The sequence below is a fragment of the Mus musculus genome, chromosome 3 (genome assembly GCF_000001635.26).
Source record: "Mus musculus strain C57BL/6J chromosome 3, GRCm38.p6 C57BL/6J".
NCBI lineage: Eukaryota > Metazoa > Chordata > Mammalia > Rodentia > Muridae > Mus > Mus musculus.
The window spans coordinates 20,215,616-20,242,649 of NC_000069.6; the positions used below are offsets into that span (position 1 = coordinate 20,215,616).

The following is a 27,034-nucleotide window of genomic DNA, read 5'->3' on the forward strand; positions in this document are numbered from 1 at the left end:
TGGATTTACTTAAAGCTTTATTGGGGCTTTTTAAAGTGGGGCTGTTGGGAGTAAATAGAAACAAGAAGAAAATAATGCAGGACTTCATGAGCAAGAGAAGGATGAATCCAGGTGATGTAGGAGGTTGTCTTTCCAGGGAGAGACTCCACCCAAGCATTGATTAGCACGTTTCAAAACAAGGGCAATTCATTAGGAAGTATTCTTGAGGATATACTTGGCAATAAATTTGACAGAAAGCATGGTTTCTTTACATGTTGGCTTTATCCGGGATTCTGGAAGAAGAAACCCAGACTTTCCTTTATCACGAAGCTCAAAGGCAAATGTGTGTTTGATGCCCAGGTCATAAACCCAGTCTAAGGAAGAGCCTGAAGTCTTGTCTGCAAAACAGAATCAGTAAACACTTGATTAGAGGTGAGTACTGAGGCTTTTTTGGTTTTTAAGACATGAGAATTTCTGGTGTAGAAGATTGGGAGATGACTCAGTGCACGCAGTACAAACATGTAGTCCTCTGCTTGGATTCTCAGCATCCATAAAAAAAGCTAGACATGGTGGCTCATGCCTGTAATGTCAGTGTTGAGAGGATGCCCAGGGCCTGTTGGTCATCTTGTCTAGCCAACTGGTGATCAGGTTCCATAAGGAAATATAAAGGATATAGAACAATAGTGAAAGAAGTTGGCCTCTGGCCCCTTCAAACACAAATGCGCATGTGCACACATACACACACTTAAAATTACATGTGTAAAATTAATAATAAAAAATTATACGTATAATTAATTGCAGTAACAACAAAATAGAGCAAATGGTACCGAATGCATTTGTAATTCACTGTATGTTTTAAATGTGTGCTTCATTTAAATTTTTAAACTTATTACTTTTTAAGATTAGCATACAAAATTATTATGACATTTTAATGCACATCTATACTTTTACCTTTTTCTTATAAATTCTGTTCTATTGCCACCCACCATCCCCCTGCTTGTTTCTAGGGGACCCCTTCTTCCATTCAAATATTTTCCTTATGATTTCATGTCATATGAATTATATTCTTGTGGGTCAGTACCAAATTTATTTTCTGGGCTCACATTACTTTAGTTGGAGGAATTTAGAGGGAGTGCCAACAGCTGAAGGGACTTAATTGGTCATTGAAAACTGTACCCAACAACTACAAGATCACATTCTTTCTCACACTTTCAATGTTTTGTTGTTTATGTGGTCAGAGAAAATTGTTTATAATTATAAACCAGAAAGAACTATTTTAAGGATGTATTTAAAATTCTAATTCAAACATTTTATCTTTTTTTTGTGTGTGTGAAACTTTGCTAAAGATGTCATTATTTGGTAAACAAAACAAAACAAAACCTTAAAGACCAGACCACATGTAAATACCACAGGGAAGGTACACAATTTTATTTCTTTTTTAAATTCTTGTCAAGTGGTGCACCTTCCCTGTGCTATTTAATACTTACCCCCTTAGTTTTGCCTCTACACTGAAAGATTCTGAAACCACAATTTATCTTTGAAACCTTGACTTGCCTGTCCTCTCTGGGACAAATTAATCTATTGGTTTGGGGTTTATTTGGTTGGTTAGATTGTGTGGTTTTGTTCTGTATTTGGTTTTGTTTCTTTATTTTTCTGTTTGAGACATGGTCTTACCATATAGCTCATAGTCATTACTAATGTTTCCTTGGTTTTGCTTTGAAATTTACTTTGATATTTAACAGAACTTTCTCCTTCATTTCAATTAGTTTGTATCCTTTTTATTTCAACCTGCCTATGGAGTTAGATTAGAAAAGTTTCATATACATTGAACATTGATAAATAGCAGTGAGCTATATCAAGTTTTCATATACATTGACTGTCTGATGGAAGAATAATTTTGATTCAATCATGAAGACAGGTTATTATTATATTATTTATGGATGTATGCATATGTTTCTATTATTTACCAACCTATTTAGCTTCTCTCTACTCTTAGTCCACTGTTCTTCCTCTCTGCATTTCTCAACTGTTTTTGCTATTATTTTCTTTTATTTGGAAAGATTCCTTTAGCAATAATTTAAAGGAAGACCTGCAGGTACTAAGTTCTCTGTTTACTGTGCCTGTTTCCCCTTTTGCTTATGTTTAGAACCTAAGCTTGCTAGTTCTTTCATCTCAGCATCCAGGATTACATTTTTAATAACCATTATTGCAAATAATGTTAGATAAATGTGAAATAAATAGTAAAATAAATGTTTTATGGATAACTTAGGACATAAGTTTATAAGGATCAATTCTACTCTTGTTCCATCTTCTGAATTGTGGTGTTAGGGGCTTTGAGAGATTGACTAATTTATACATATAGTAACTTAGAACTGTAACTTTAATTTTTTCTTTTTATTGAAAACAGATTTTTTTGTTACATAATATATCCTGATTACATTTTCCCTTCCTTACTTTTCCAAGTTTCTATTCACCTCCTCTCCCATTTGGATCCACTCTCTTTCTGTCTCTTGTTAGAAAAAAAAAAAAGCAGGTTTCCAAGGGATAATAATAAACAAAACAAAAAGATAAACTAAAACAAAAAACTAACACATTGGAGTTGGACAAGACAAACGGGGATGTGGTGGGGGGAAGTCCAAGAGAAGGCACAAGACTCAGAGTTCACACATTCAGTAAGCCAAAAACAAAACAAACACACACACACACACACACACACACACACACACACACACACACACACACTCACACACAAACCAAACCAAACCAAACCAAACCAAACCAAACCAAAACAAAAACAAAAACAAAAAACCCCACTAAACTGGGAACCATACTATATACACAGAGGACCTGGTGCCCCAGTCTCTGTGAGTTCATATGGGCATTGCTTTTATTTAATTAGAGGACTTGTTTCCTTGAGTCCTCCATACACTCTGGCTTTTACACTGTTTCTGCCTCCTCTTTTGCAGGGGTGAGTCCTGAGGGTGTCCATTATAATCACAACTCTTGCCATAATAAAGAAATGACCTTTATTCACAAAGTCTTGTCTTTGGCAAAAACACAACATGTTTATGTTGTTAATTTCTTGAAAATAGAAAATCTTGGATAGTTACAAAAACTCAATAAGGAAAGCAATATGCACAGCAGTGAGGACTTTGGTTTTGTCGTATTGTTGTCTTTGTCATTCCTTTGCCATTCTGAGGAACTGGTAGGTTATACTTGCTCATGTTTTGGGTGTTTTGTGAGGAATAATTTAGATCATGAGAATCAAGTGCTGAGCCCAGCAACCAGCTTGTGAGTCAATGAACAACTACAGATACTCTTTAGAACACAGTCTGAGATGATAAATTATACCCTCTTCATTGAGCTCATATGAGTGGAGCCATGCTCATTTTTAACTTGTCATCTGTGGCTGCTTTTGAATTATTATGAGTAGTCATAACAAAGGACTCTCTGGCCTTAAAGTCTAAACAAATATCTGACATTGTAATTGTAATTTTCTGATTCAGTGTATAGAGAATAAGAGATAAAAAGTTAATCTAAGTAAAATCTAAGTAAAAAGTCAATAATAATAAAGTCTATAAAATACTGAAGAATTAGAAATGGTGCTGAGAGTATGAACAAAAGAAGATAACTCGCACCTTCTCCTTTGCTACACTACCACACAGATTCATTTGCCTATAACAGGAAGAACAGACCAGAACGACAAGAGCATATGAGTCCATGCCCCAAATGACTGCAATATACCACCCACATAAATAAGTGAGAAGACAGACCAGAATGAAGAGAAGAATTCAACTCAAGTTGAATACATGAACTCAGATATTGCCTCTACCCTAACTAATTCTTCTTAGTTTTCCTGAATATGAAACATTGATATTGGAGAACAGCAAAGTAGATGAATTAAGCTATAAACTTCTATTGATTTAATAATTTGTCTTAATTTTATAGCCTTATAAAAGTTGATTGTAATTTGTCTAAAAAAAAAAAAAAAAAACCAACCCAGCTCTATCTCAGGAGATAGGCACACTTTATCCTTCTGGTTCACATTTAATGCAGAATCCATTCTAAAAGCTGGAGTTTATAAACTACAAATTTGATTCTTTTCCTTAATCACCTAAGATTTACAGAAATATTCACAGTAAATGACAGGAAAAACTTACAAATTGTGGATGCTATTGGGCCGTAGATGTAACGGGTTTCATATCTAGTTGAGAGAGCATCCGTGGCAATCCTTGCAACTTTCAACTGGAGAGGAAAGTGAGAGGGAATCACAGAATGCTACATGAATATAATATATTTATTATGAGTTAAAAATTAATTTTTACAGGTTATTTGGTCCTTGAAGATCAAAGTAAGATAAATGCACACTGTCAAAGTGCAATCAAATCAGTTACATGGGATTATACTGTGTTCTCTCTTTTATCACCCTTTCTGTTTCAAAAAGTTTGAAGATTTGTTTATTTATGTATATGAATGTTTGTCTTGCCTACATGGATGCATTAGAACCATATGGGAGCCTGGTGCCCATGGTGGTCAGAAGAGGGTAACAGGCTCCCTCAAACTGAAATTACAGATGGTTGTGAGCCACCATGCAGGTGCTGCAAATAAAACCTCAGTTATCTGCAAGAACAAGTGCTCTGCACAGCAAGGCCACCTTTCCAACCTGGTGTGTCCTTTCTTTTGGGCTCCTTTTAGTTTTAGATATTTGATCACTTCAAAATAATTTTCTCCTAGCTCTTTCTCTGTAATAGGTACATTATTGAGGCAGAACTTTCTCTACTTGTGCTAAGAGAAGAAAGTAGTTGATTCATTTTTATTTTAATCTTCATTAACTGCACATCTCTGTGTGTGTATGCATGTGCACATGTGTGCACTACTTAGAATCTAACACAAAACAATGTATGCCAGCCAAACACTACCACTAAACTACATGTCCAGCATGGCTTACCTGCTTTAAAATGGTTCTGTTATATTAGGGTTTTTTTTCTGGGGTGGCATTTTATCATATTTAATCAATTGTGTGTGGTAGGAGAATAACTGTTGCAATGATCATTAATGAATTTAGCCTCTAACATTTGTACTCCAAATGAATGTTTTTCCATTACTATGTATGTGTAAATGTATATAACTAAAAATATATTTTATTTAACATATACATGAATTAATGTAGCTGCTGTGTAAAAATGTTTAATTTACTCAAAATTTTTTGTTCTGTGTATCTGTGTGCATTTTCATCCATAGCATCCTTCCTAATAGTATGCAATTGCCTTGCTGAATCTGAATAAATTAATCAACTCATGGTTCAGATTCTTAGCTAGATTGGATCATAAGCAACAGCATGGTCACAGAATACTAGTCTGTGAAATTAATGGCTGCTTGAAATTGGGATGTAGCTATTATTAATGTCACTGTGATGAATCCCAGTTAGTGATGTCAAGATAAAAATCATGACCTACTTTTCTCTAAGTTGATTTTAGGAAGTGTCTAACTCACAGCATTGACTGAATATGCTGTGTCTGTTGACTACTGTAGAATTTGGGATACCAGACCTTGTATGCTGCCTATTTTTTTCTCCTATGGTAATTCAAGATAGTTACTTATGTGTGCAGGTCAACTCGCTGTGCAGAGTTCTTCCTAAAGGTTATGTGATTAAATCAGTTTGCACAGAAAGAAAGATAATGCTCAGTGGATCGTAGATTTGAAACAATACCACATTCTTACTGGCAGAGCACTGTGACATTCATAGTGGTTTTGGTTAGTGAAAGAATTACTATTTTTTAGTTTACTAATAGAGAAAAATTCATGGATCTCCTTAAATCTGGTATTTAGAGGTTAGAGCTAGCTTCTGTCTTTACTGATCAATTAGGCTTTTGCCCTGCATGGTTTTAGGTATGACCCAAAGAAAGTACTAAAGACTCCCTTATGAAGTTTTTTAGAATCACATCCAAATATGTGTTTACAATGATAAAAAAAAAACCTAAAGATCATCATTTTAACTACAGAGTAAACTTCACTAGTTATTTTTTATAGTATTTAATGTGTGAGGCCTTGTGTGGTGGCAAAACTGTAATTCTAGGATTTGGGAAGCTGAGACAGAGCCATGGTGAGTGTGACGTGAGGCTGGGTCCTCATAGTGAGTTCCAGGCTACCCTGAACTACATAGTAAGACCCTGTCTCAAAAGAAACAAAGAAACAAACTGAAGCCAGTTCAGCACACTTCAAAGTTGATATATTGAGAGAGAGAGAAAGAGAGAGAGAAAGAGAGAGAGAGAAAAGAGAGAGAGAGAAAGAGAGAGAGAGAGAAGAGAGAGAAAAGAGAGAGAGAGAAAAGAGAGAGAGAAAAGAGAGAGAGAGAGAAAAGAGAGAGAGGAGAGAGAGAGAAGAGAGAGAGAGAGAAGAGAGAGAGAGTCAATGATGGTGTCAATCTACACACCAGAGGGATTTATTTATTTATTTATTTATTTATTTATTTATTTATTTATTTATACGTACTAGGTCCTGGTGGTTAGGAGGCAGTTTGAATGTGTAGCCATAAGGAATTAATAGCATCTGCGAGTAGGAATGGAAAGTGATATAAGCCTTGATTGAGTTCAGATGGCTTCGAATGAAGTTGGTGACAGCTTTTGTCTCTTTCTCAGACTCTGGTGCAGGTCCCCTGTAGACATTGAGGCATGGTTTGTTGGTGTTTGGAGAAGCTACAGAAGAAACGTGGATGGGATCAGAATGTGCTGTGTACCATCTCCTCCACTGCCTCTTCTGATGTGGGTTCACTTGATGCTTAAAACACCAGGTACCTCCTGTTACACAGTCACTAGAGGCTTTGTGCACATATGTGCACAGACTGTCTAGTGGAGAACTCTTAGCCTAATTTGTCCTCCTTTTCTAGGCCACAGAAAAACAGATTACAATCCTCTCAAGACTTAGAGAACCAGATCCACACCAGTTCCCATTAAGCCCCACCCTTGACTCTTAGAGAACTGGTATAAATCACCTGTCTTCAGACTGAATGTCTTCACTTACTTTCAGGAGAATTCTCGTGATTAGGGTTAGCTGCTAGTATTTCAACATTCTTTATGGTAGAATAGAATTAAAAATGTGGTGGCCTTTTAAAAAAACAAATTGGACAAAGAAGAAATGCACAACACAGGGCAGAGGTGTGGTCTCCCTAAAAGTCTGTAATGTAAAGTGGTAGTTGTGTAGAAATGGTCTGAAGTAGCAGATAGACAGATAGTCATTGCATTCCTAGTAAACATTTTCATTGCCTGTTGTTCCAATTGTTTCTTTGTTAAGCATCTGAAGAATTACTAGTTATACAAACAATTGGTTGTATTCTCCGGTATTTCTCAACTTCTGTCAGATTAGGAATAGGAAGGACCCAAGATTGTCCCAGATTACCTGACTTTTATACATTTAATGTTCTGTAAGAGGCGGCTTGATAGACACATAACATCTTCTCCCCACTTCCGCCCACAGAAACCTTCATGACCTTTTTAGGCTATTGATGGTTATCTTCTGTTTAACAGATAAGGAAGTCAACGCTCACTCAGGACATCTCTAATTTTGCTGAAATTTTGAGTTTACTTAAACTCAAGGTCTAAATGTAAAGTCAATTTCTTGACACCAAATCTGCAACTCACAGTCCCACGAGACATCAAAGTTCCTGTTGAGGTCAGTGCCAATGCAGGTGGAGTTTTGGTTCCTGGAACGGTTTTTTCTCCACATTCGATCCTGCCAGAAGGGACAAGAGAGTGAGTACACATGGTCAGCCACACTTTCAGAATGTTGGTAATCCTATCTTTCCCTCAAGGCTGAGGATCTATGGGGAAAAGAGATAGGAAGACTGTGAAGAGCCAGAGATGATAAATGAGTTCCGGGAAATAGTGGTTTTAGACACAACGGGCACATACACATATGAGGTCACAGTGACATGACATCATGCACTGGATCTGTACTCCAGCCAGACAAGTTTCAGCACTGGGTAGGGAGATGGGCATGAAGTCCATGCCTAACTGAGCAGCTGCTGACATTTGGTTGCTGCTGGGGAGGGTGATTATACTTTACTGGAGTGATGCAGTCTATCAAGCACACTGGGCAAGCCCCATGCTCAACAATAGCTGGCAAACACACACTGGACTCCTTTTTGTTGTTTTGTTTTGCTTTGTTTTGTTTTAAAAAACAGACTTAATTCATTTATTTTCCTTGTATAAAAACCCTTATGTGGTAGCCACAGCTGGAGCCTGGGTCCTCTGAACAGAGACTCTGGTGTGGGTTTTCACAAGATCAGTGAATTCCTGATAAAGAGACTTGGCGAAGACAGTCTCTTTCCAGAGATCGGGGGTCAGGTAGCTGTAGGTCTTGGAGGTAGTATCAAAGGTGGCCTTGGCAGTGTTGGCCAGGGTGGCAGTGCAGCCTCTGGCTGAAGTGTAGCAGTCATCTATACCGGTCATCAGTAGCTTCTTGGGCACAGGAGCAGAGACAATGCCAGTGCCTCTGGGGGCAGGGATGAGATGCAGCAGCACAGAGCCACAACGGCCTGACACCTTGCATGGAACAGTGTGGGGCTTGCCAATCTTGTTCCCCCAGTAGCATCTCCGCACAGGGACGATGGAAAGCTTGGACAAGATGATGGCCCCTCGGATGGTAGGGGCAACCTCCTTGGAGCACTTAACACCAAGACCAACGTGACCATTGTAGTCCCCAATAGCGATGAATGGCTTGAACCTGGTTAGGAGTCTGCTTCTGCACTGGCATGATTTTCAGAACCTCATCCTTTAGGGACGAACCCAGGAAAAAGTCAGTGATCTCAGACTCCTTAATTGGCAGGGAGAACAGGTAGATCTTGTCCAAGGACTTGATCTTCATGTCCTTAACCAGGCGGTCCAGCTTGGTGACAGGGATCCATTCCTTGTCTTCAGCTTTACCTCCACGAGCCTCGCGGCCTCGGACCACGGCCACGACCTCAACCTCAGCCCCTAAGACCTACCGAATCCTCCATGGAAGCCACCGCAGCCTCCTAATCCTGGGTCCCCAAGTCCTCGGGCCCTCCCACTGCACCTGCGTCATCCGCCATTTGGTATTTTCCCGAAGAAGAAGCCCATTCTTTATGTTAATATAAAAATCATCTTTATTGGTATATCATGATTTTAATAGTATTAGCTTGTTCTCTATCAATCTATTGATGGATAGATAAAAAGTCAAAGATATCAAAATATTTAAATATTCATTAATCCTGTATCAAAAACAATAGGCTTAGAGAGTAGGTGGGGGTGGATCTGGGAAGTTGGTGAAGGGAAATGTTTAAGATCAAAATATATTGTATAAAATTCTAAGAGATTAAATAAAATGTTTATTTTAGAAAATAGAAAAATGTATTTTTCTGAATTGGAAATCAAGTAGTTACCCAAATGTTAAACCTAATGAGCAACAATAACTATGAATTAAAGCCAGTGACTAATACATTACTTAAATGCAGCAATTGCATATAGAGCTTACCTGTGTCCATGACCAAATGTATCCGTCTACATTGAATACAGGCAGAACGTAAAAATTCATCCGGTCCAAGAGTTTGGTCATGATTTTATTTTTTCCATAACTCTTGGTTGCCTAGAGGAGATAGGAAGTTAGGCTACTATGGAAAAAGCTAGATACTATTAACCATAGCTACCACTGTTTGAGTTGTTTCCAAGGTTAAATGATTTTAAACATTGTTTAAGGTACATGAAATAAATGACCCATATAGATAAACTCACGTATTAAATGCAGGGACATGAACTGAAATGGACATTATTTAAAGGTTCACTGAATTATCAAGACTTAAAGCTGCCAAATAGAACCCGTTTAACCACATCCACAGAAGGAACAGAGCCAAGTGGAAATTAATAGCACCATGTACTTGAGGAGTTCATTATTTGATGCCTTAAATAAATATAGTTCTAGCCTGTGAGTAGAGGGAGATAGGAACATGAATAGTTATACAGATGACTAAGGAAACCTCTATATTTCTGTGCATTCAACCCAAATTCTTGTGCATACTAAATATGTTCTCTACTGCTGAGTCACAATTTCAAGCAAAGGAACTCATATGTGCTCATGTGCAGGGTGTACCTACTTGCAGCTGTGTGATGGCCAGAGGGTGACAGACGCTTTAGGTGAGTGCCTTAATTTCTCTTTATTCTCACTGACCCCAGTGCTTGACAATTTGGCTAGAGTAGCTGCCAGTAGGTCCCAGAGACCTCTGCCTCTCTCCAGTTCCTTGCCAGTGTTAGGATTACAAGCATGTGCTCTGCTCAGAACTTTTGCATAGATGCTGTGGGCTGAATTCAGGTCCTAACGCTTGTGTCACTAGCACTTCACTGACTTAGCCATCTCTCTGAAAATTAATAGAACCCCTGGCAGTGGTATAAGGCTCAGAGCAATCACTAATCTCTGGTTCAATTTCCAGTAATATAAGATAAAATTTTAAATGTCTCAAATTTAGAGATTGACCTGTCAGTTCTTATATTTTCTGACATAAATTGCTCTAATTATCTGAGCTTTCTGTGGCTATCAAAATTCTCAAAAGAAAGCAAAGCCAAGCAAAGCCAAGGCAAGCTAAGCAAAACAAAACAGAGCAAAATAAAAACTCTCCTCATTCTTGGAAAATTCCTTCCCAGGAACATCTGTATTAAAAACAAAATGTGTAAATTTGGTTTGTGTGTGTGTGTGTGTGTGTGTGTGTGTGTGCATGAGAGAGAGAGAGAGAGAGAGCGAGAGAGAGAGCGAGAGAGAGAGCGAGCGAGAGAGAGAGAGAGAGTATAGGGGAGAAGTGTATGTGTGAAAGACTCAGAACAGAGTTTAGAATGGCCTCAATTCAATCCTCCTGCCTGCCCCAGAAGTTCCAGAGTTGTGATTTCAGGCATACAAGAGATGTCTTGCAATCATACTGTTATATGCTTCTTTGAAAGTTAAGAGGAGCTTCAGGCCTTTAGTTTGGAGGGACAAAATAACAAAAGTTATAAGTCGATACTCTGCAGCATCTTTCCTAGTGAACATATCCATGGCCCAACAGCCATTTCAAAGTGCACTGCGACAGAGTTGGTAGAGAAAGTTAAAAATAGATGGGTCCGAATAAATTAGCGATGGATATTCAGAAACATATGAGCCAGATCTACTTTTATAAAACAAGTTATTTCTCAGTTGAAAGGAAATTAAGTAGGAAAATCCCAAATTCATGCATGACCCATGAAATGTGTAAAGCAAAATTAAATGTTTATTTTCTGAGTTTATGAAATGTTACTACATTTGTAGTTTACAATATGAAAGGAGTATTTGATTTTTACCTACTTAGCTTCAGGATAAAAGTCAGTTGCTTTCATGTAAATTCTCCGGTGAAGTTTATAAAGTTCGAAGGAAGATACAATTTCCATAAAAACTGAAAGAATGAGTAAAACTCAGGTCTTGTATGTGTTGGTAGAGGTAAATGCAGACTTCTCTAACTAGGTGGAACACTTCTCATTTGGAAAGGGATGTGGTCAATCAGTAAGACATTGAGGACTGGTCAGAGAGTTGTTGATTGTGATCGATTCACTTACCTGATAGACAAACCACTGACAGAAAGCTGGAGAAATCCATTCACGTGCATGAATGCCACAGTCCATAAAGATAGCCTTTCTTTCTCCATCTTTTTTCCCAATCTAATAAAATAAGGGAGTATTTTATATTAGCTCAACTGTTAGTCCCTTGTCAATCAATAATTCATTTTCTCAAACAATCATTTTTAACCATGATTATGCAGACTCTCCCCAGGGAAGATGGTGGCAGCTCTCCTGTCCATTCATAGTTCATCTTCTGTTACACAATATTTTTTAAAGAAATTTCCCAAGGTTCAGAGCTGCTTTTAGGGTTTTAAACAAACATAGAAACAAAGAAACAAATAAACCAAAACCAACACTGTCTGGGGCTGGAGAGATAGCTCAGCAGTTTAAGTATTTTCTGTTCTTGAAGAGCACCTGAGTTCCGATTACATTGCCCACATCTAATGGCTCATAGTTGCCTGGAACTCGAGCGTCAAGGCAACTAATTTCCTCATTTTGTCTCCTTGGGTACACACATGTACACATCCATATGCATGCATGCATGCATGCATGCATACATACATACATACATACATACATACATACAAGTACATCCTTTATAAATAAAATATATCTTCACAAAGCAAAATCTAGTTTCAGTGAGAAGGCTCAGTTGATAAAGGCACTTGCTGCTAAGTCTGATTAAATCCAGACTTTAGGACCCACTTGCTTAAAGGAGAGAATGGACTCCTTAAGTTGTCCTTAGACATCTATATGTGTCATGTTATGCACATAAGTGTACCCCTCACACCTCCCAACTTAAATAGAAACAATTTAAAACCCACAACCTGTTCTTGGACAGGATGTCACATGAATTCACATGAATGTCACAGAATGTCACTCTTGAGTTGTAGTTCAGCCTGTAGCAAACTAAAACCTATGTCAAAAAAAAAAAAAACCCAAAAAACAAAAAACCAAGTCCCCTCAAAAATGAAATAACAATAAAATACATTGTCTTTCTTAGGTCAGTGTTAATGTTCTGTGTTGAGTTATGAATTATAAAGCTAGTTTGTAAACAGGAGGTGTTCTGACTGGAATGAGACCTGTGCTGTATGTAGGTTGGGTTACCTGTTGTGTGAATGGCATTTGTTTTAAATGGAGTTCAGATTTTGTTTGGGTGGTTGAAGACACTAAGCGAATAGAGACATGAGAAGTCAATGCCTTTCCAACTATTAATGAGCTGCTCAGGGAACAGAATCTTGGGGGTCTACAGAGTCTGACAGTGCGTTAACCTTGAGCTCCGACACATTAACTCCTGCGCTGATGTTACATATGTGTGATAGTTAACCTTTCATGATTTTCATTCACTAGTTTCATTCCCTTACAAGGGACTTGGAAGGAGTGTGTAGAGAAATGCACGGTAAACCGAGTTGTAACACAGCTATCCTGTGAAATATGTTTGCAATCTCTAGCAGGTACTTGCTTCTTTTTTGATCGTGTGAAAGACTATTGATACTTATATTCTTAAATTGATATCCAGTTTAAATATTTCCAAAGCAATATGTTTTGAAACTTCAAATTTAGCCTAGCTGCCACAAAGTGACTTTCACATCCTTGTTTTGAAGTAACAAGCAAGTTAATGGGTCTGCAATTATTTTTACCTTGAGGACATATAATGGATTATCTTCAACAGTTGATCCAATTTTAATCCTTGAAACCATCTCAGGATGTTTTTCTAACATTTTTTCAGTCCAAGAAACAATCTTAAGAACAAAATCAAAGTTAAAGAGTTAAAATAAAGGAAAATTGCATTAAAACCAAGAAGAAAGTACTTTAAAAAGATAGCAATAGACATTGTATAGCCTACCTTGTCCCAGTCATTGTATTTTGCATAACTGTGCCTGCCTGCGATTTCATCTTTCACATCAAACTGTTTCTCTATCTCTTCTTGTAGGTCATGTATCAGAATTCTGTTTGACAGAAGAATGATAAGAATACACTTATCACAGGATCATTTTTATCATAAGAAAGAGGACATTTTATCTTTCATTTGCAGGAAAATGCCTTTTCCTCTCCTTTATCTGAAATAAAGTCCACTTCCTCATTTCCTGCCCTAGGCATCTCCATTGGACAAGCCATTGGATGACTTCTGACACCACATCTATTTGAGTTATGCTGAACTTTAGCACAGCCTTGGATTCATGTTGCTACCCAGAACTTTGAACAGCTTTCTCCAGCATGTACATTATTTATGAAAATTTGAAGTTTGTATGTAAAATATTTCACCAATAAATCTTATATTGGTTATATGATTAAACAATAGTATTTTGGGGTACATTTAATTAAATAAAATTAACTATACCTATTGCCCTTTCTTTTACAATAAAATACTAGCATGTTTGAAATCATATATTTGACTTACACTTTTATCTCTATAATGTTTCCTATCTCTCTCCAAAGTACACACATGCATATCTATATCACAAATCTACAGAATAGAATTGTATTACTATTTTAGCTTTTGAAACTTGGGATTAATTAATAACGACAATGATGATAATAAAACTAGTGACTTAGCACTTAGCACAAGCCAAGTATTTTTTTCAGCTTTTATGTACATTAAGTCACTTTGTTTTCACAAGAGATGTTTTAACTTCATTGTACTGATAAAATCTGACCCGCATTGTGTTCAAACACCTTGTCTAATAATAGAGGTAGAACAGGCTAGGGTGCTTTTGAGAGGGTGGAAAGAGTCAGGAAAAGTGATCAGGAGGGTGACACTGTTGGTGTCAAAACGTTTATACCTCCATTTTCAATCTTCATCTCTTCTTGAGTCAGCCCATCTGACAATTTCAAGATCTCACAGATTGGAGAATAACTGGCTACCCAAGTTCTGCCTCTTTAATTTTCAGCTCTTACTCCTATTCCAGACTTCTAAACACATCAAACTTCCTACTTTTCCTATTTTCTCTTTTACTCTGTCTTAAATTTGTTTAATATGGGCCAGATTCTGCTTCATATACATTATTAATCCTGTCAATACTATTACCACTTAACTAAGGAGGAAATTATTATTTAGGTAGATTATATATTTATAATTTATAACTTTTTAACATTTATTTGTTGTGCCCGTGTAGGTCAAAGGCAACATACAGGGGGTCAGTTTTCTCCTTCCATTTGGACTTCCGGGATGAAACTCAGATAGTCAGAGTGATCAGGGAACTCTTTCACCTACCTATCCACATTGCTAGCCCTGTAGCTAAAATGTCTTTGTATTTGGAGTTGGGAATTAAAATAAAAAATGCTTCAGCTTCGTTTCAAATGTGCAGTTTTCAATATGCACATGAATATTTGAATGCATTTTTTTGTTTGTTTGTTGATTTACTACCCAAGTTCACAAACTTATTTTTAAACTCATGTAGTAGGAAACTGTACTTACATATGATAAAATTTAATGCTGTGGGTATAGTACCTCCTTGTTCTTATTTTCAAAAATATTTTGTTAGAGTAGTTTTAGAATACAAAATTATCAGAAAAGTGGTTTCTTGTTAGAAATCTCGATATTAAATTATGGATAAGTTTGAGGAGAATTTTGCTGAAATCAGACTAAGCTGTTTTGATACTTCAGCAGAACTTTATATATCTTGATTACCATTTCATATATTATGTGTCATTTTCTCTAGTAAAATTTTAAATTGGTTATTATTCATATGAAATATATTTGTTTTGGTTACATCTATGTATTACTCACCTTAATGACTTTAGTTTTTATTGGTATTTTATTTTTAAATATTAATTATATAATCAGATATATATCCAAATGCACTTACTTTCTTGTTGAGTAACTGCATTTTCTTTTTTTTTTTTTCTAACTTTCCCATTGCTATTTTGCTTTATTGTGTTGGGTAATTAAAACAGAAAAATAATAGAACTGGAAGAGGGTCTTTCTTCTTCTTCTTCTTCTTCTTCTTCTTCTTCTTCTTCTTCTTCTTCTTCTTCTTCTTCTTCCTCCTTCTCTTAAATTCTCCTCTTAATAGAGAAACCTCTCACAGTAAGCATGATGTTGAATTCCACTTGAGATTGATATGGAAGGGTCTACTTAGATGATCTTTATATTGCTCACTAAGGCAAAGTTGCATTGATGTCTATTACTGATTCCGAGTGTATTAGTTACTATACTATAGCTTCAGGAGATTTACAAACATCCCATTTTGCTTCTTTTACATACAACCTTAAAATCCATGTTTAACTTAAAAGGAATAGATAGAGTGAATTACTGAGAAATGACTTGCTTAAAAACAAGCCATACTGAGTCAGCTTATCTGACAACAGGACATAGTGTCCTAGATGTTGGTCCACATGGTCCAACACATCTTGGTAGCTACTGTAGCCTATGAGGACTTCACTCTCTTATAATACACTATGAAAATCATGATTAAAATGACAATGTTTTCTTAACACTGCTAGTTAATATATTCTATTCTGAGACACAGAGAATGGTGCATTATGATAGAAACACTTAAAGCAATATTTAAAAGAACAAATTGAAAAATTTTGGAAATGCTCTTTATGTCTGGATTATGTTACTTCCTATTAAATGTACAAAAAGGTAGTGTCCTGCTTTTGCTGATGAGATGAATTTTCCATTTGTTAGCAGCAAACCCTGAATGCAGGAAGGTGCTATATGTTCTTTATCATGCTCTATAATCATTTAGTAATCATCTGTGATAATTTACTTAGTGATCTAATAAGATAACAGCAGCTTATATTCATATGCTTTTGGTTTTGAATCCCAGTTCTACTCATGATGCTAAATGTTACCTTGAACAGTTCAAATACCTTTTTTGATCTTCATTTTTCTCCTTTTTGTAATGGGACCAAACATATCACCCAAGATTTTAAAGAAGATGTATGAATAGAGGGTGAGATGTCATCAACATTCCTTAGTTATCCAGTGAACCTCAGGACAATGAAGGCAAGTTTCACAGTTGATAACCACTCTACAGAGTTAATTCCCTTTAACTATATTTGATTATCTGTAGTCATGTGACTCATCGATCCATACCTCCCCCTCTCCCCCCCCCCCACAATTTCTTATGAGGAGTTGAAACATTGTAGAGGTTCTCCTACTGAGTTTCTTCTTCTAAGCTGGCTTATGGATCTGGCTCTGAGGCAGAACATAAATGCTGTATACTAATTAGAATTAGTATAAGACTATTAGTATATATACTAATTAGGATTAGTATAATTAGAATTGGTGTGGATTAATATTAGCAGCACTGACAGAATTATTATTTACATCATATTTAACTCACTGTGTGTTTAGCCCTTTTAAAATGAATTCTGGACTCCTGAGAATGTAAAAGTGTAAGAGCAATATTGGAATTCCATGGTGAATGTTGTGCTAAAACTCCCAGAAAGCCTGAGGGCGTGAAATCATGTTTTGAGGAGTTGCCACAGATATAATTAATTACTTCAACCTCTAAAGAGAACACACAGCTTTTGTGCCACGGGCATTAACAGAAGTGGGATAATCAGCAAAAGGAACATTTTGTGATGTCGGAGGCTGATTCACAATTCAAGGCAGTATTAACCACTCACAGAACCTTGTATCAAAGAGAATTTTTACGTTTAACACCAGTCAAGTTGGCTTTCATGATAACAACAGCAAAAACAAAAACTATGTAAGTGGAAATACAGTCTTTCTACAAAGGCATGAGGATACTAGACTATTGATGATATCGATAACTTGTAGAAGTTAAGCCTAAGACTGGCACTTATGACCTAGGGGCAGATGTCATTTTTGCGAACCCTTCTACTCGCTAGAAGCCAAGTTTAGCAGAAGGAATCAAATTATTTTCTAGATTTATTTACTTTGTTTGAAAAACATTCTAATTCTAAAGGTAGAAAAAACGATCAGTAATGATCTACCACTGTGGATTTAATAATATACACAGGCGATGTTTATCAAGTCTTTATTTTATATCAGGTACTGTGCTTATATCTTGTCAACATTATCAGCAACAGCATTATCTACTATTATCACTTCGTATATACAGGGGTATGTAGGACCTTAAACAGATTTCAAAAGTGCCATAACCTAAAGCACTTGACTTGGAATTTTGAACATACAATGTTTGACTCTGTTGGCATTGTCAAAACCATTACACTACCATGCCTTCTTTTTTAGGGTGTCTCTGAACATGGCCACTGGTTCATAGTCTTCTTGGTCCTCAGAAAATTTTGTAAGGTTTTCCAGTCTCCCTTTTCCCATGGAAGTTTGTTTCTCAAAGTCAGTGAGCCCCCACTTGGTTTCAAGAAGAGGCCAATGGACTTCAATTTTAAGGCTACATTTAGAGAGTATCAAAGAAAGATGAGAGGAGTATGGGTCAGTGTTTCACTGGTATGGGCATGAGTATGCATGCATGCATGCATGTGTGCATATGTGTATGTATATGTGTGTGTCTGTATGCATATGCGTGTGTGAGAGAGAGAAAGAGAGAGAAAGGAGAGAGAGAGAGAGAGAGAGAGAGAGAGAGAGAGAGAGAGAGAGAGAGAGAGAGGACATCATTGTTAAGGTGTTTTGTACAACTGGTCTGGGCTCTCTTGGTGCTCATGTTATAGCAAATCTATTTTGAAAATATGTTTTTAGGTTTCTGCACAATTGAATTTGGCGACTTCCTAATTGGGTTACCATGTGCATTAAACTCTAGATTTTCAAACATAGATTCCTTAATGTCTATGGCATATCATATATTGAAAATAAGCATTATGGCACAGACTTGTCCTCTAGAGGGAGGGAGAATATCTGATAGGAGCCTTCAGTTCTCTGTTACACTGAATGTGTATGTGTGTGTGAACTCATATACTCATGCATATAAATGGCCTTTCCTCCTGAGCTAATAGAAGGAACCAGCCATATAGAACTAGTCTGTCCTCACGGAAACCATGTGAAGCAGTTCTCTTTATTACTTCCATTTTAAATAGTGTCAAACACCTGGCTAGGATGAGCCTGAACGCAGGCAGCTTTGCTTCAGAATCTTTCCCGCTTCACCCCTCCCACACTCTTCTGCTTTTGTTTGTTTGTTTCAGTTTAGCTTTGTTTTGTTTGGGTTTTACCATGATTAATACAACTTCAGTTCTTGCAGTCAAGCTCACAAGCCTGTTAAACGCTTGAGCAAATAGTATGTAGGAGTGTCTGCAGAGGTGGAAGAGAAATGAATGAAATAGCACACAGAGTAAATCAATAGCTTTATCTGATTGAGACAATTGTTCAACAGGGTGAATGTGGAGCCTGAATTTTCTATGTGGAGAAACATTATTAGGTAATCCGCTATTAACCTAGAGTGTTGACTGTATGCCACTGTGTGAGCTGTGCACTTCTAGCTTGTGTTTCCATGCAATCTTGGGTAGTTCTTACTACCATTTTATTCTATTTTATCTTTTGAGTTTTATTTTATTAACAGCTGGTTTCAAAATTAATTTCTATGAATAACTATATTTTCTAATTTTAACTCTTGTTCAAAGAAAAGACAATTCTGGAGACTACATCAATATGAAAGATTTCTGAAAGCACTTAGAATTTTAAGAGCTGAGCTGAAACACGGTTTTTGCCCCTGAAATCCAGTCCAGTATGTGCATTTTCCTTTCAACACCCGATTGCCAGTCTCTTTGGGCTTGTTAGTATACATTCATTATTTGTGCTTTAGATTTGGCTTTTAATGATCTTATAAAAGTATGAATGAAAAGGAACTAAGCATGCATGCTACTTTAAAATCAAATCTGTTTGAGTAGCTGAATTTTCTGAAAATTAAAAGATATCATCCATAGATCCTTTAAACTGAATAAAATAATGGTAGAGTGTCTAAGTGAATTATCTTATCAAGCTAGCTCCTATGGTTTTGGTTGGCCTGGTGTCTTGAACATAAGTGGACATATTTTATTCTAGAAATCTCTTCTGTTATTGACTAACACCAAATAATGCACATAATTTACATGAAAATAAATTATATCCTTGAATACAGAATTTTAAATGGTTTTTATCATTACAAATCACCTTCTATATTTACATTTTTGAGGGAGGTATTTAATTACACAGCTTTCCCATGTCTATAGCTAAATTGAGACACTTTCTAGAAACCCTGCCATAGATAGATAATCTAATTTTAATAAATAGTTTTACATTTTGCTTCTTGATGCAGGAAACAAGAAACTATCTGAGATGAAGTGACACTCGTGAGGACCTCATTCACACCCCTATAGGGTCAGGGCTATTTCAGACAAGAGAGGCCTGGAGGACCCAGGAGAGGGGAAAGACAGGTATCTTATTAAATGCATGGTGTCAGCCCCTTGCCTCCCCATCTTCTAGAGATTCACTGTCTATCATCTTGTCAAGCATTGCACTATTTGTCTGCATTAGAAAGTCTTCATTGTTTTTTGTTTATTTTTTTGTTTGGTTTTTCATCCTGTTGTTCAAGCCAGATTGTATAGAATTTGGCTGGACACTACTGTGTTTTAGTTTGGTCTGGGTACTTTGTGTGAAAATTAATAAATACTAGGGATTGATATCAGATCTCTATTAATTAAGTAGATTAAAGGGTAGCCATTGAAGGACAAATCACAGGTGAGAAGCTTGGTTATGGAGTGAATCTCTGTAGAGGGCATGAGGTTCTTCTGCTCACAGATAGCACTAGAGAAACCAGAAACGTGGAACCCACAGGCTTATCTATTTAATAGAAGGGAGTTACACTTGTTTTCTGCCCAGAAAGCTGGGATTGGATGTTGTTTATAATGCAGTGATCTTTTGCTACTGTAGAGCCAGGCCTCGTCCAAATCACCAGACTGCTGAAATCCTTTCTCAGTCAGTAGAACCAATTCTTATGAAAGAGGTCCCATGCACTTTGCAAAATAATTTACTATTATGCTTATTCTGGACCCTTCTTTTCTAGACCCTTAATCTGAGCACTGTTTGTCAGTCAATAGAATGTATTTTTATGGAAGACATCACAGGTACCTTGCAAAGGAGTTTTAATGTAGTCATGCTCTAAACTTTATTGTAATAATTGTCATAAGGAAACTCTTTTCCAAAGTTGTACTATGCTTAAGTATATCAAAAATAAACTACTCGGGGTCACACTCTAGAAGTTTGAACCCAGACCAGCTAACTAAATCTGTTGAACTGGATTTCTTTCTTGCCTCATGAGCATCATCTCTCTGACAGTCATAATGTTTGTAGGGACCCCCACAACTCAAAAGACCCCATGGGCAGCATAATCTAGGGAGGGGGGAGCCAGTTCTTTCAGATGAAAAGATCAAGATGCCAGCTAAATGTAGTGTAATATGGCAGCCAGAATGCCCTAGGGGGTTCCTCCAATCTTGGTACTGAAAATCTGAGAATTCTGCAAAGTACCTGTTTCTTTTCATTCATTCTTTTTTTTTTTTTTTTTTTTTTTTTTTTTTTTTTTTTTTTTTTGGTTTTTCGAGACAGGGTTTCCCTGTATAGCCCTGGCTGTCCTCGAACTCACTTTGTAGACCAGGTTGGCCTCGAACTCAGAAATCTCCCTGCCTCTGCCTCCCGAGTGCTGGGAATTGGCTAATGATATTCATCACAAGGATCTTCTTTGGTTTGTATCCATGGCCCCAAGACTCAGACTGTTACATAGCTCATGGCTGTTGTTCAATCAATTGTACGTTCTTTTTACTGTTCTGTGGGCCAGAATGAGTCATTCAGTAACTTCCGTTATTTAAAATTCTCTCTTCTGGAATTTAAGTCTTGATCTATTGCTTTATTTTTGTTTTGATGAGGTCAGTTTTCTCTCCTAGAATATGATTTGTTGATTGATTATCTGATATGTGTGAATGTGTACACACACACACACACACACACACACACACACACACACACACACAGAGTGCTGGCCACTAACCATAGTTCATGTACTCTGGATCAGTGGTATTGATGTGCCCCACTTAGGTTGTCCTGCTGGTTCATATTGGAACTCTCTTCTTACGGAACAGATTAGAACAAATGTAAAATAGGGTGTGAACTGTCAATAACCTTATCACCTCTATAAACATACTCCAATAGTCTGAAAGAAACTGTGAATTTTATCTTTATCTTGTATATATAGCACTTTAGTATTTAGCAGGCTCAACTTAAAAATAGCTCCATTGTGTGGCTGGAACTGGAAAATATTTTACTGAATGATGTAACCCAGACCCAGGAAGATAAATGTCAAATGCCATATGCTCTCTTCTCTCTGTGATACTGAGTCTCAACTCTTAGATTTAAGTACATAACCTAGAATAATTGCAGAAGTCAGGAAAGTAGAAAGGGAGAATGGAATGAATAAGGAAAAGCACTTACCCCAGGAGGGTAGAAGGAGAAAGGACAGATAAATACACCAAGAGTATTTGAAAAAGCTATAGGAAAAAACATTGTCTTATAAACTTACTTTTATAAACACACCCAGAATTAATATAGAGTTAGTGGAGTTCTGCTGCATGAGGGGATAATGGTCCCCCACAAAGCCACAGACTAACAAAACCCCCAGTGCTGTTGATCAGGGGGATCCAAGGCATCACCCAAAACAACATAGGATATTGCCATTGCCCTCGGTTGCTTCCCATATTACTGAAGACACAATACATTTCAGACACAACACTTAGAGCAATTGAGATGAAGCTGACATGGAGCCATTCTCCCTGAGATAATTCTTTTACAGTATCAGGAGGTGTTGTGCAGGCTGCCACAGGAGAGAGACATTCAACAATCCTACCTGGTTGTAAACTTATTCACCCCTAACAATGACAATAATGACCATCTGGCAAGGTAAGATGTCCCAGTGGTACAATAGTGATTATTTATCATAGCCACATTTTCTTTCTTCCTTCCTTCTTTTCCTTCCCTTTCCTTCCCTTCCCCTCCCTTCTCATTCTGTTCCCATTCCCTTCCTTCCTTCCTTCCTTCCTTCCTTCCTTCCTTCCTTCCTTCCTTCCTTCCTTCCTTCCTTTCTTTCTCCCCCTCTTTCTTTCTCTCCCTCTTTCTTTCTTTCTTTCTTTCTTTCTTTCTTTCTTTCTTTCTTTCTTTCTTTCTTTCTTTCTTTCTTTCTCTCTCTCTCCCCCTCCCCCCTCCCCTCCCCCCTCCCCCTCCCCCTCTCCCTCTCCCTCTCCCTTTCCCTCTCTCAGCAGGGTTTTATACAGTACCTAATCTGTCTCTATGTAGTCCTGGCTGTCCTGGAAATTTCTATGTAGACTAGATTGTCCTTGAACTCACAAAGATCTTCCTGCTTCTGCCCCCAGAGTACTGGGATTGAAGGCATGTGCCACCATGCCCAGCCAATTGCACTTTTATTTTAAGGATAAGCAATAGCTGTTTAGTTGGAATTAAAGCCCATTCAGTAGAAGGGAATTTATGTATACCCATGGCTGGAGATGCTATCCTTTAATATAGTTCCTCATATTATGGTGACCCAAACTATAAAATTATTTTTGTTGCTTCTTCATAACTGTAACTTTGCTAGTTGTCAGTTATAGTGTAAAAATTTTTGGAAATAGAAGTTTGCCAAAGGAGCCACAATAGGTTGAGAACCACTGCCATAGAGAGCAACCTATTACTGCTATTTCCCTAAACCAATATAACTTCTTACTGTACACTATCCATATACTCATAGATAGATTTACTTTTCACATATCACCAAAGAAGCTTCATTTTGCAAGATATGAAAACTTAGAAAAGTTCATGGCTGTTCACCACTGCAGAGAATAAGTGACTATGAGCCTCTTGGCCTCAGTTTGACCACCTAGAATATATATTTTCTGCCTAAGGCTTGCGGAGCACTGTGGAAGAGAGGGAAGAAGAACTGAAAGGTTCAGAGGATCCAGATGCCCAATGCAAGACTGTCACTTCTAGACACAACAGGTTTGCCATGAAATTCATGAAGTCCCAACTACATAGTTGCTTATACAATATCTGCATATTAACCACACCAGTTAACATGCCAACATGGATGGGGCAGATTTCACAAGACCCACCACTAGAGGAAGATCTACAAGAAGCTGATAACTGCTGAAGAAGGGATTATCAGTTTTCTTCAGGGATGAAGCCTGTGATATGTTATATAGTCCCATGTAGTCATCCCTAAACACACGTACATACAAGCAACACTAAGTGGACTTAGTAATGGTGTGTCTGTGTGTGTATCAAGAATGATTATAGAAGATGAAGTCATGAATTCCAGAGGGTGTAGATAAAAGGACACAGGAAGAGTTGAAGAATGGAGAGAGGGTTGGAAGTGATGGAAATTCAGTGTGCTCATGTATAACCTAAAGACTTTTAAAAAAATCCTAAAGATTTTAAGGTTACCCAAACTCTAAGAAACATTGATGGATATTTGCCGAGGACTTACTCATAATGGATTTTATGTTGTTCCAAGGTTGACTGGATGGTCTGAGATTCCTTCTCACTAACTCGGAAATCCACAGTCATATTCACAGCAATATCATGGATAGCATCTGGATACCAGAAGTCGAGCTACAAGACAAGACCATTGTTAACTGTGGCTTGTTTGTTGTTAAATACACGTAATTATACTTAAAATGCCGAGTATGGCTGTGTATAGCTGTACCTTGAGAAATTTGGGGTATAAAAACATGAGGATTCTGGGGCTTACTGGTTGCTGGGTTCAGTGAGAAATCCCTTTTCAAAGGAATAAGGTAGAGTGACGAAGACATTTGTTGATTTCTTTTGGCTTCTGCTTTTTATCTGTGTATCTATAACCACACAGGAGGTGAAGCAATAGATACTATACCCACACCGGCCATACATTGTGCACCATAAAGGGATGTAAGGTTCTGTGTAACTAATAAGCTAAAGATAATCTTTTTTTTTTTTACAAATGTATTTAAGAACTGTTGAATATAAAGTAGTAGGAAACAATTCATTTGTACTAAGTAACAGTTTAGGACAATGCATTGAGAAGAGCAAGTAGAAGAGTCAACTCTTTATTAATCATGCTTTAATGGTATGTACATGATTATTTAATAATTGATTTAGCCACAGTTGGCAATTATTCAGATTTTACAATTTTATGGCTCCTCCCCTGAATTCCTCTGTGAATTCTAGAATTCTGGTAAGGTTTGTATCTGACAAGAAGGTGCAATTTATTAATCTTGTTTTTTAATTTTACTATTTTAGTAATATGCCCTTGACCAAATCACTGTAACTGATTGCTTTTCAGTGTGCTTTAATTTAAAAATGTGGTTAATAGGCTTCCCTGGTGGGTGCTATAGATGTAGTGAGGTGGATATATGCCCTGAGATATCATGAGTGCTGATGTCCTCTTTGCTATTGCCCATAGCTGGAAATTTCAGCAATTTCAGCCTGCAAGAACAGCACTGAGGTTAAAACAGTTTGAGAAGGTTCAAGCTCTTGAGTTTCTTTAAAATCACAGCTAATTTTGAAACCCAGTGAAGTACAAATACACAGTCTGAGATATGTGAAGATGATGTCCAGTCTTCACTATGGCACTCTACCTGGGAGATGTGAGGGAGCTGCTGGGTCTCCGCCATTACACCAAGATAGAGGTATGTTCCAAGTCACTGTGGCTATCTCTTAGTTACATCACACTTCAGGTTTGGGGCAGCCCACCATGGGACAACAAGAGGTTTTTTTTCAACCAACCAACACATCTGTTTACTTTGAAACATCATAGAATAAGGTGAACATATCAGGGGCTAGTTTATAGGCTAAATATCACAATAACAACATCTTCATTATAGCAAAAAATGTGGAGGAAGAGTTTCATGCTCAAAGTACTGTTGTGAACATTTATTAAGTGGCAAGCACATAGGTGTGCCACAGCAGTGTCCCATAGGGAAGTAATAAGAGGAGGTTTTGTGTGCCAGACAAAGCTGCATATAAGCATTTCCATCATGTGAGCTAACAGCAGAAGAAGGAGCAGAATCTCCTAACAGAAAGAACACGGCAATTTCTGCAATTGCTCCAGTCTGAGGCAGAGCATAGCTGCACAGAGGCAAGGATAGTGTGAGTGTGAAGGATACTCAGGAACTAGAATAGGGAGAACTTCTGACTGGTTTGACTGAAGAGAAGCGTGACTGGAATGAAGGACAGGCTTGGTTCTGGGTTTAAATCTGATGAGTGATGTTGGCAGTTTCAGTTACCACCTTTTTATGTCAGGTTCTGTTTCAAGGATGTTACATTGTAAATCTGATGGTAAATATGAAATAAGAGCAAGGTGACTGGGCCAAGCTGACTTGTGTGATAGGAGTGGCTTAACCCATGATAGAAAATGTTCTCTTTTTTGTTAGATTTTAAGAAACTGCTTATATTTAAGAATCTCTTTTGAAGGAATCCTCACTGTTGGAAAGCTATCACCAGCCAGTACTTTACTCTCATCAGATTGTACTTGAACAGAAGTCACCAGAAGAAATTGGAGTGGATGTTGTGGGTGGGGGGACTCAGAGTACAGACAGGAAAGGGGGTAATGGAAAAGGTGCCAAGGATTCCCCTTGTTTTACAGAGTACTTAGGAGCTATTGCTTGTAAAGCAGGAAGGAAAAGAAGTGAACCATGGAAACAAAACTAGGTGTGGTGCTGGCTCCTGGCTGAGTTATCCCAATCGTTTCCGTCATTCCTCTTCCTCCCTCGTTTGTCAACCTTTCATAACCAGTGGGCACTGAAGATAAAATGGAAGGAATATCTCTTAGAGAATTGAAAAGAAAGAGATAAGACCCCTCTGAATGGTTTACCTCAATGCTTTGGGTCAAGTTCTTCAAGACACTGGCGTGCTTTTCATTCTGGAGTTTCACACGGAATACCTTCTCCCTTCAAGTAGATAAAAGACAGAAACCAAAGAAACAAAATTTCAGTGAATTTTGAAGCCATATTCCTTACCTCCTTTTTCACCCAGAGACTGGACTATAGATAGAGAAATTTACCTGTCAAAGTGGACAGGAGCAATTGCAAGTGTAGTGTAGATGACAGCCATAAGCAAGAAGAACCTCATGTTTTTTCTTGGCTTGATCTGACCCCTATACGGGTTTTATACCTCAGCTTTTATCTCGACGAACAGCTGATTTCCTTTGTGGTTCCTGGGGATGAACAGTCCTTCCACCTCATATTTTTTCAGTTGAGAGGGGGCAGGGTTGTGAATATCCAGGCCTCTCTCTACTTTCTTATATTTTTGGTTGTGAGCCTAGCCTCTAATGGCTGAGCCACCTCTCCAGCCCTCTACTTTCTTATTAATAGGAGATATAAATGTCTCTAAAAAAGATTGGGAAAAATCCCTTCAGCAAGTAGTGTGTTCAAGGTGATAGGATGAGTCTATTCACAGAGATAAGACAGTAACGTACCTCTGTTCTAAAATACTAGCCTCCCAGGAAGCTTCAATTAAATAGGTTGAAGCATACTCATAGGTTTTAAATACAAAACAATTAATATACTTAATTTTTGTGAGTATGTGTTTGGAGTGGAGTTTGTTCATG

General features: G+C 37.4%; 1 protein-coding gene, 1 long non-coding RNA gene, 1 other non-coding gene and 1 pseudogene across 6 annotated transcripts; 1 reads left to right on the forward strand and 3 right to left on the reverse strand.

Annotated features, from left to right (window-relative positions):
- Cpa3 (carboxypeptidase A3, mast cell) lies at positions 1–26,594 on the reverse strand. 2 transcript variants are annotated; one of them, NM_007753.2, is made up of 11 exons: positions 26,489–26,566; positions 26,300–26,375; positions 23,939–24,063; positions 13,399–13,501; positions 13,193–13,294; positions 11,550–11,651; positions 9,472–9,582; positions 7,617–7,707; positions 6,472–6,674; positions 4,140–4,224; positions 1–377 (listed from the first exon to the last, which is right to left on the reverse strand). In NM_007753.2, the coding sequence occupies exons 1-11, from the start codon at positions 26,554–26,556 to the stop codon at positions 190–192; spliced, it is 1,254 nt and encodes a 417-aa protein (NP_031779.1). In that variant the 5' UTR covers positions 26,557–26,566; the 3' UTR covers positions 1–189. The 2 variants fall into 2 exon arrangements, with proteins under 2 accessions (NP_031779.1, XP_006535445.1); XM_006535382.4 differs by lacking the exon at positions 4,140–4,224 and having other exon boundaries at positions 261–377; positions 26,489–26,594.
- Gm31320 lies at positions 6,662–13,860 on the forward strand. 3 transcript variants are annotated; one of them, XR_389609.4, is made up of 4 exons: positions 6,662–6,769; positions 7,503–7,727; positions 10,077–10,127; positions 13,649–13,860. It is a non-coding gene; the product is annotated as a predicted gene, 31320 (long non-coding RNA). The 3 variants fall into 3 exon arrangements; XR_003954441.1 differs by having other exon boundaries at positions 6,662–6,740; XR_003954442.1 differs by lacking the exon at positions 13,649–13,860 and adding an exon at positions 12,920–13,196.
- Mir7007 (microRNA 7007) lies at positions 6,675–6,744 on the reverse strand. Its single transcript, NR_105974.1, has one exon. It is a non-coding gene; the product is annotated as a microRNA 7007 (primary transcript).
- Gm7428 (predicted gene 7428) lies at positions 8,156–9,072 on the reverse strand (annotated as a pseudogene).
- Positions 26,595–27,034: the final 440 nt, after the last annotated feature.

What these genes read in the sequence shown, in the direction of transcription:
- Cpa3 (NM_007753.2), bottom strand. Translation starts at nt 26,556, where the DNA reads ATGAGGTTCTTCTTGCTTATGGCTGTCATCTACACTACACTTGCAATT. An exon ending in ACTTGACCCAAAGCATTGAG is followed by an intron (nt 24,064 to 26,299) that starts GTAAACCATTCA and finishes CTTGTCTTGTAG; the next exon opens with CTCGACTTCTGGTATCCAGA. An exon ending in GTCAGTGGTTTGTCTATCAG is followed by an intron (nt 9,583 to 11,549) that starts GTAAGTGAATCG and finishes TATCTCCTCTAG; the next exon opens with GCAACCAAGAGTTATGGAAA.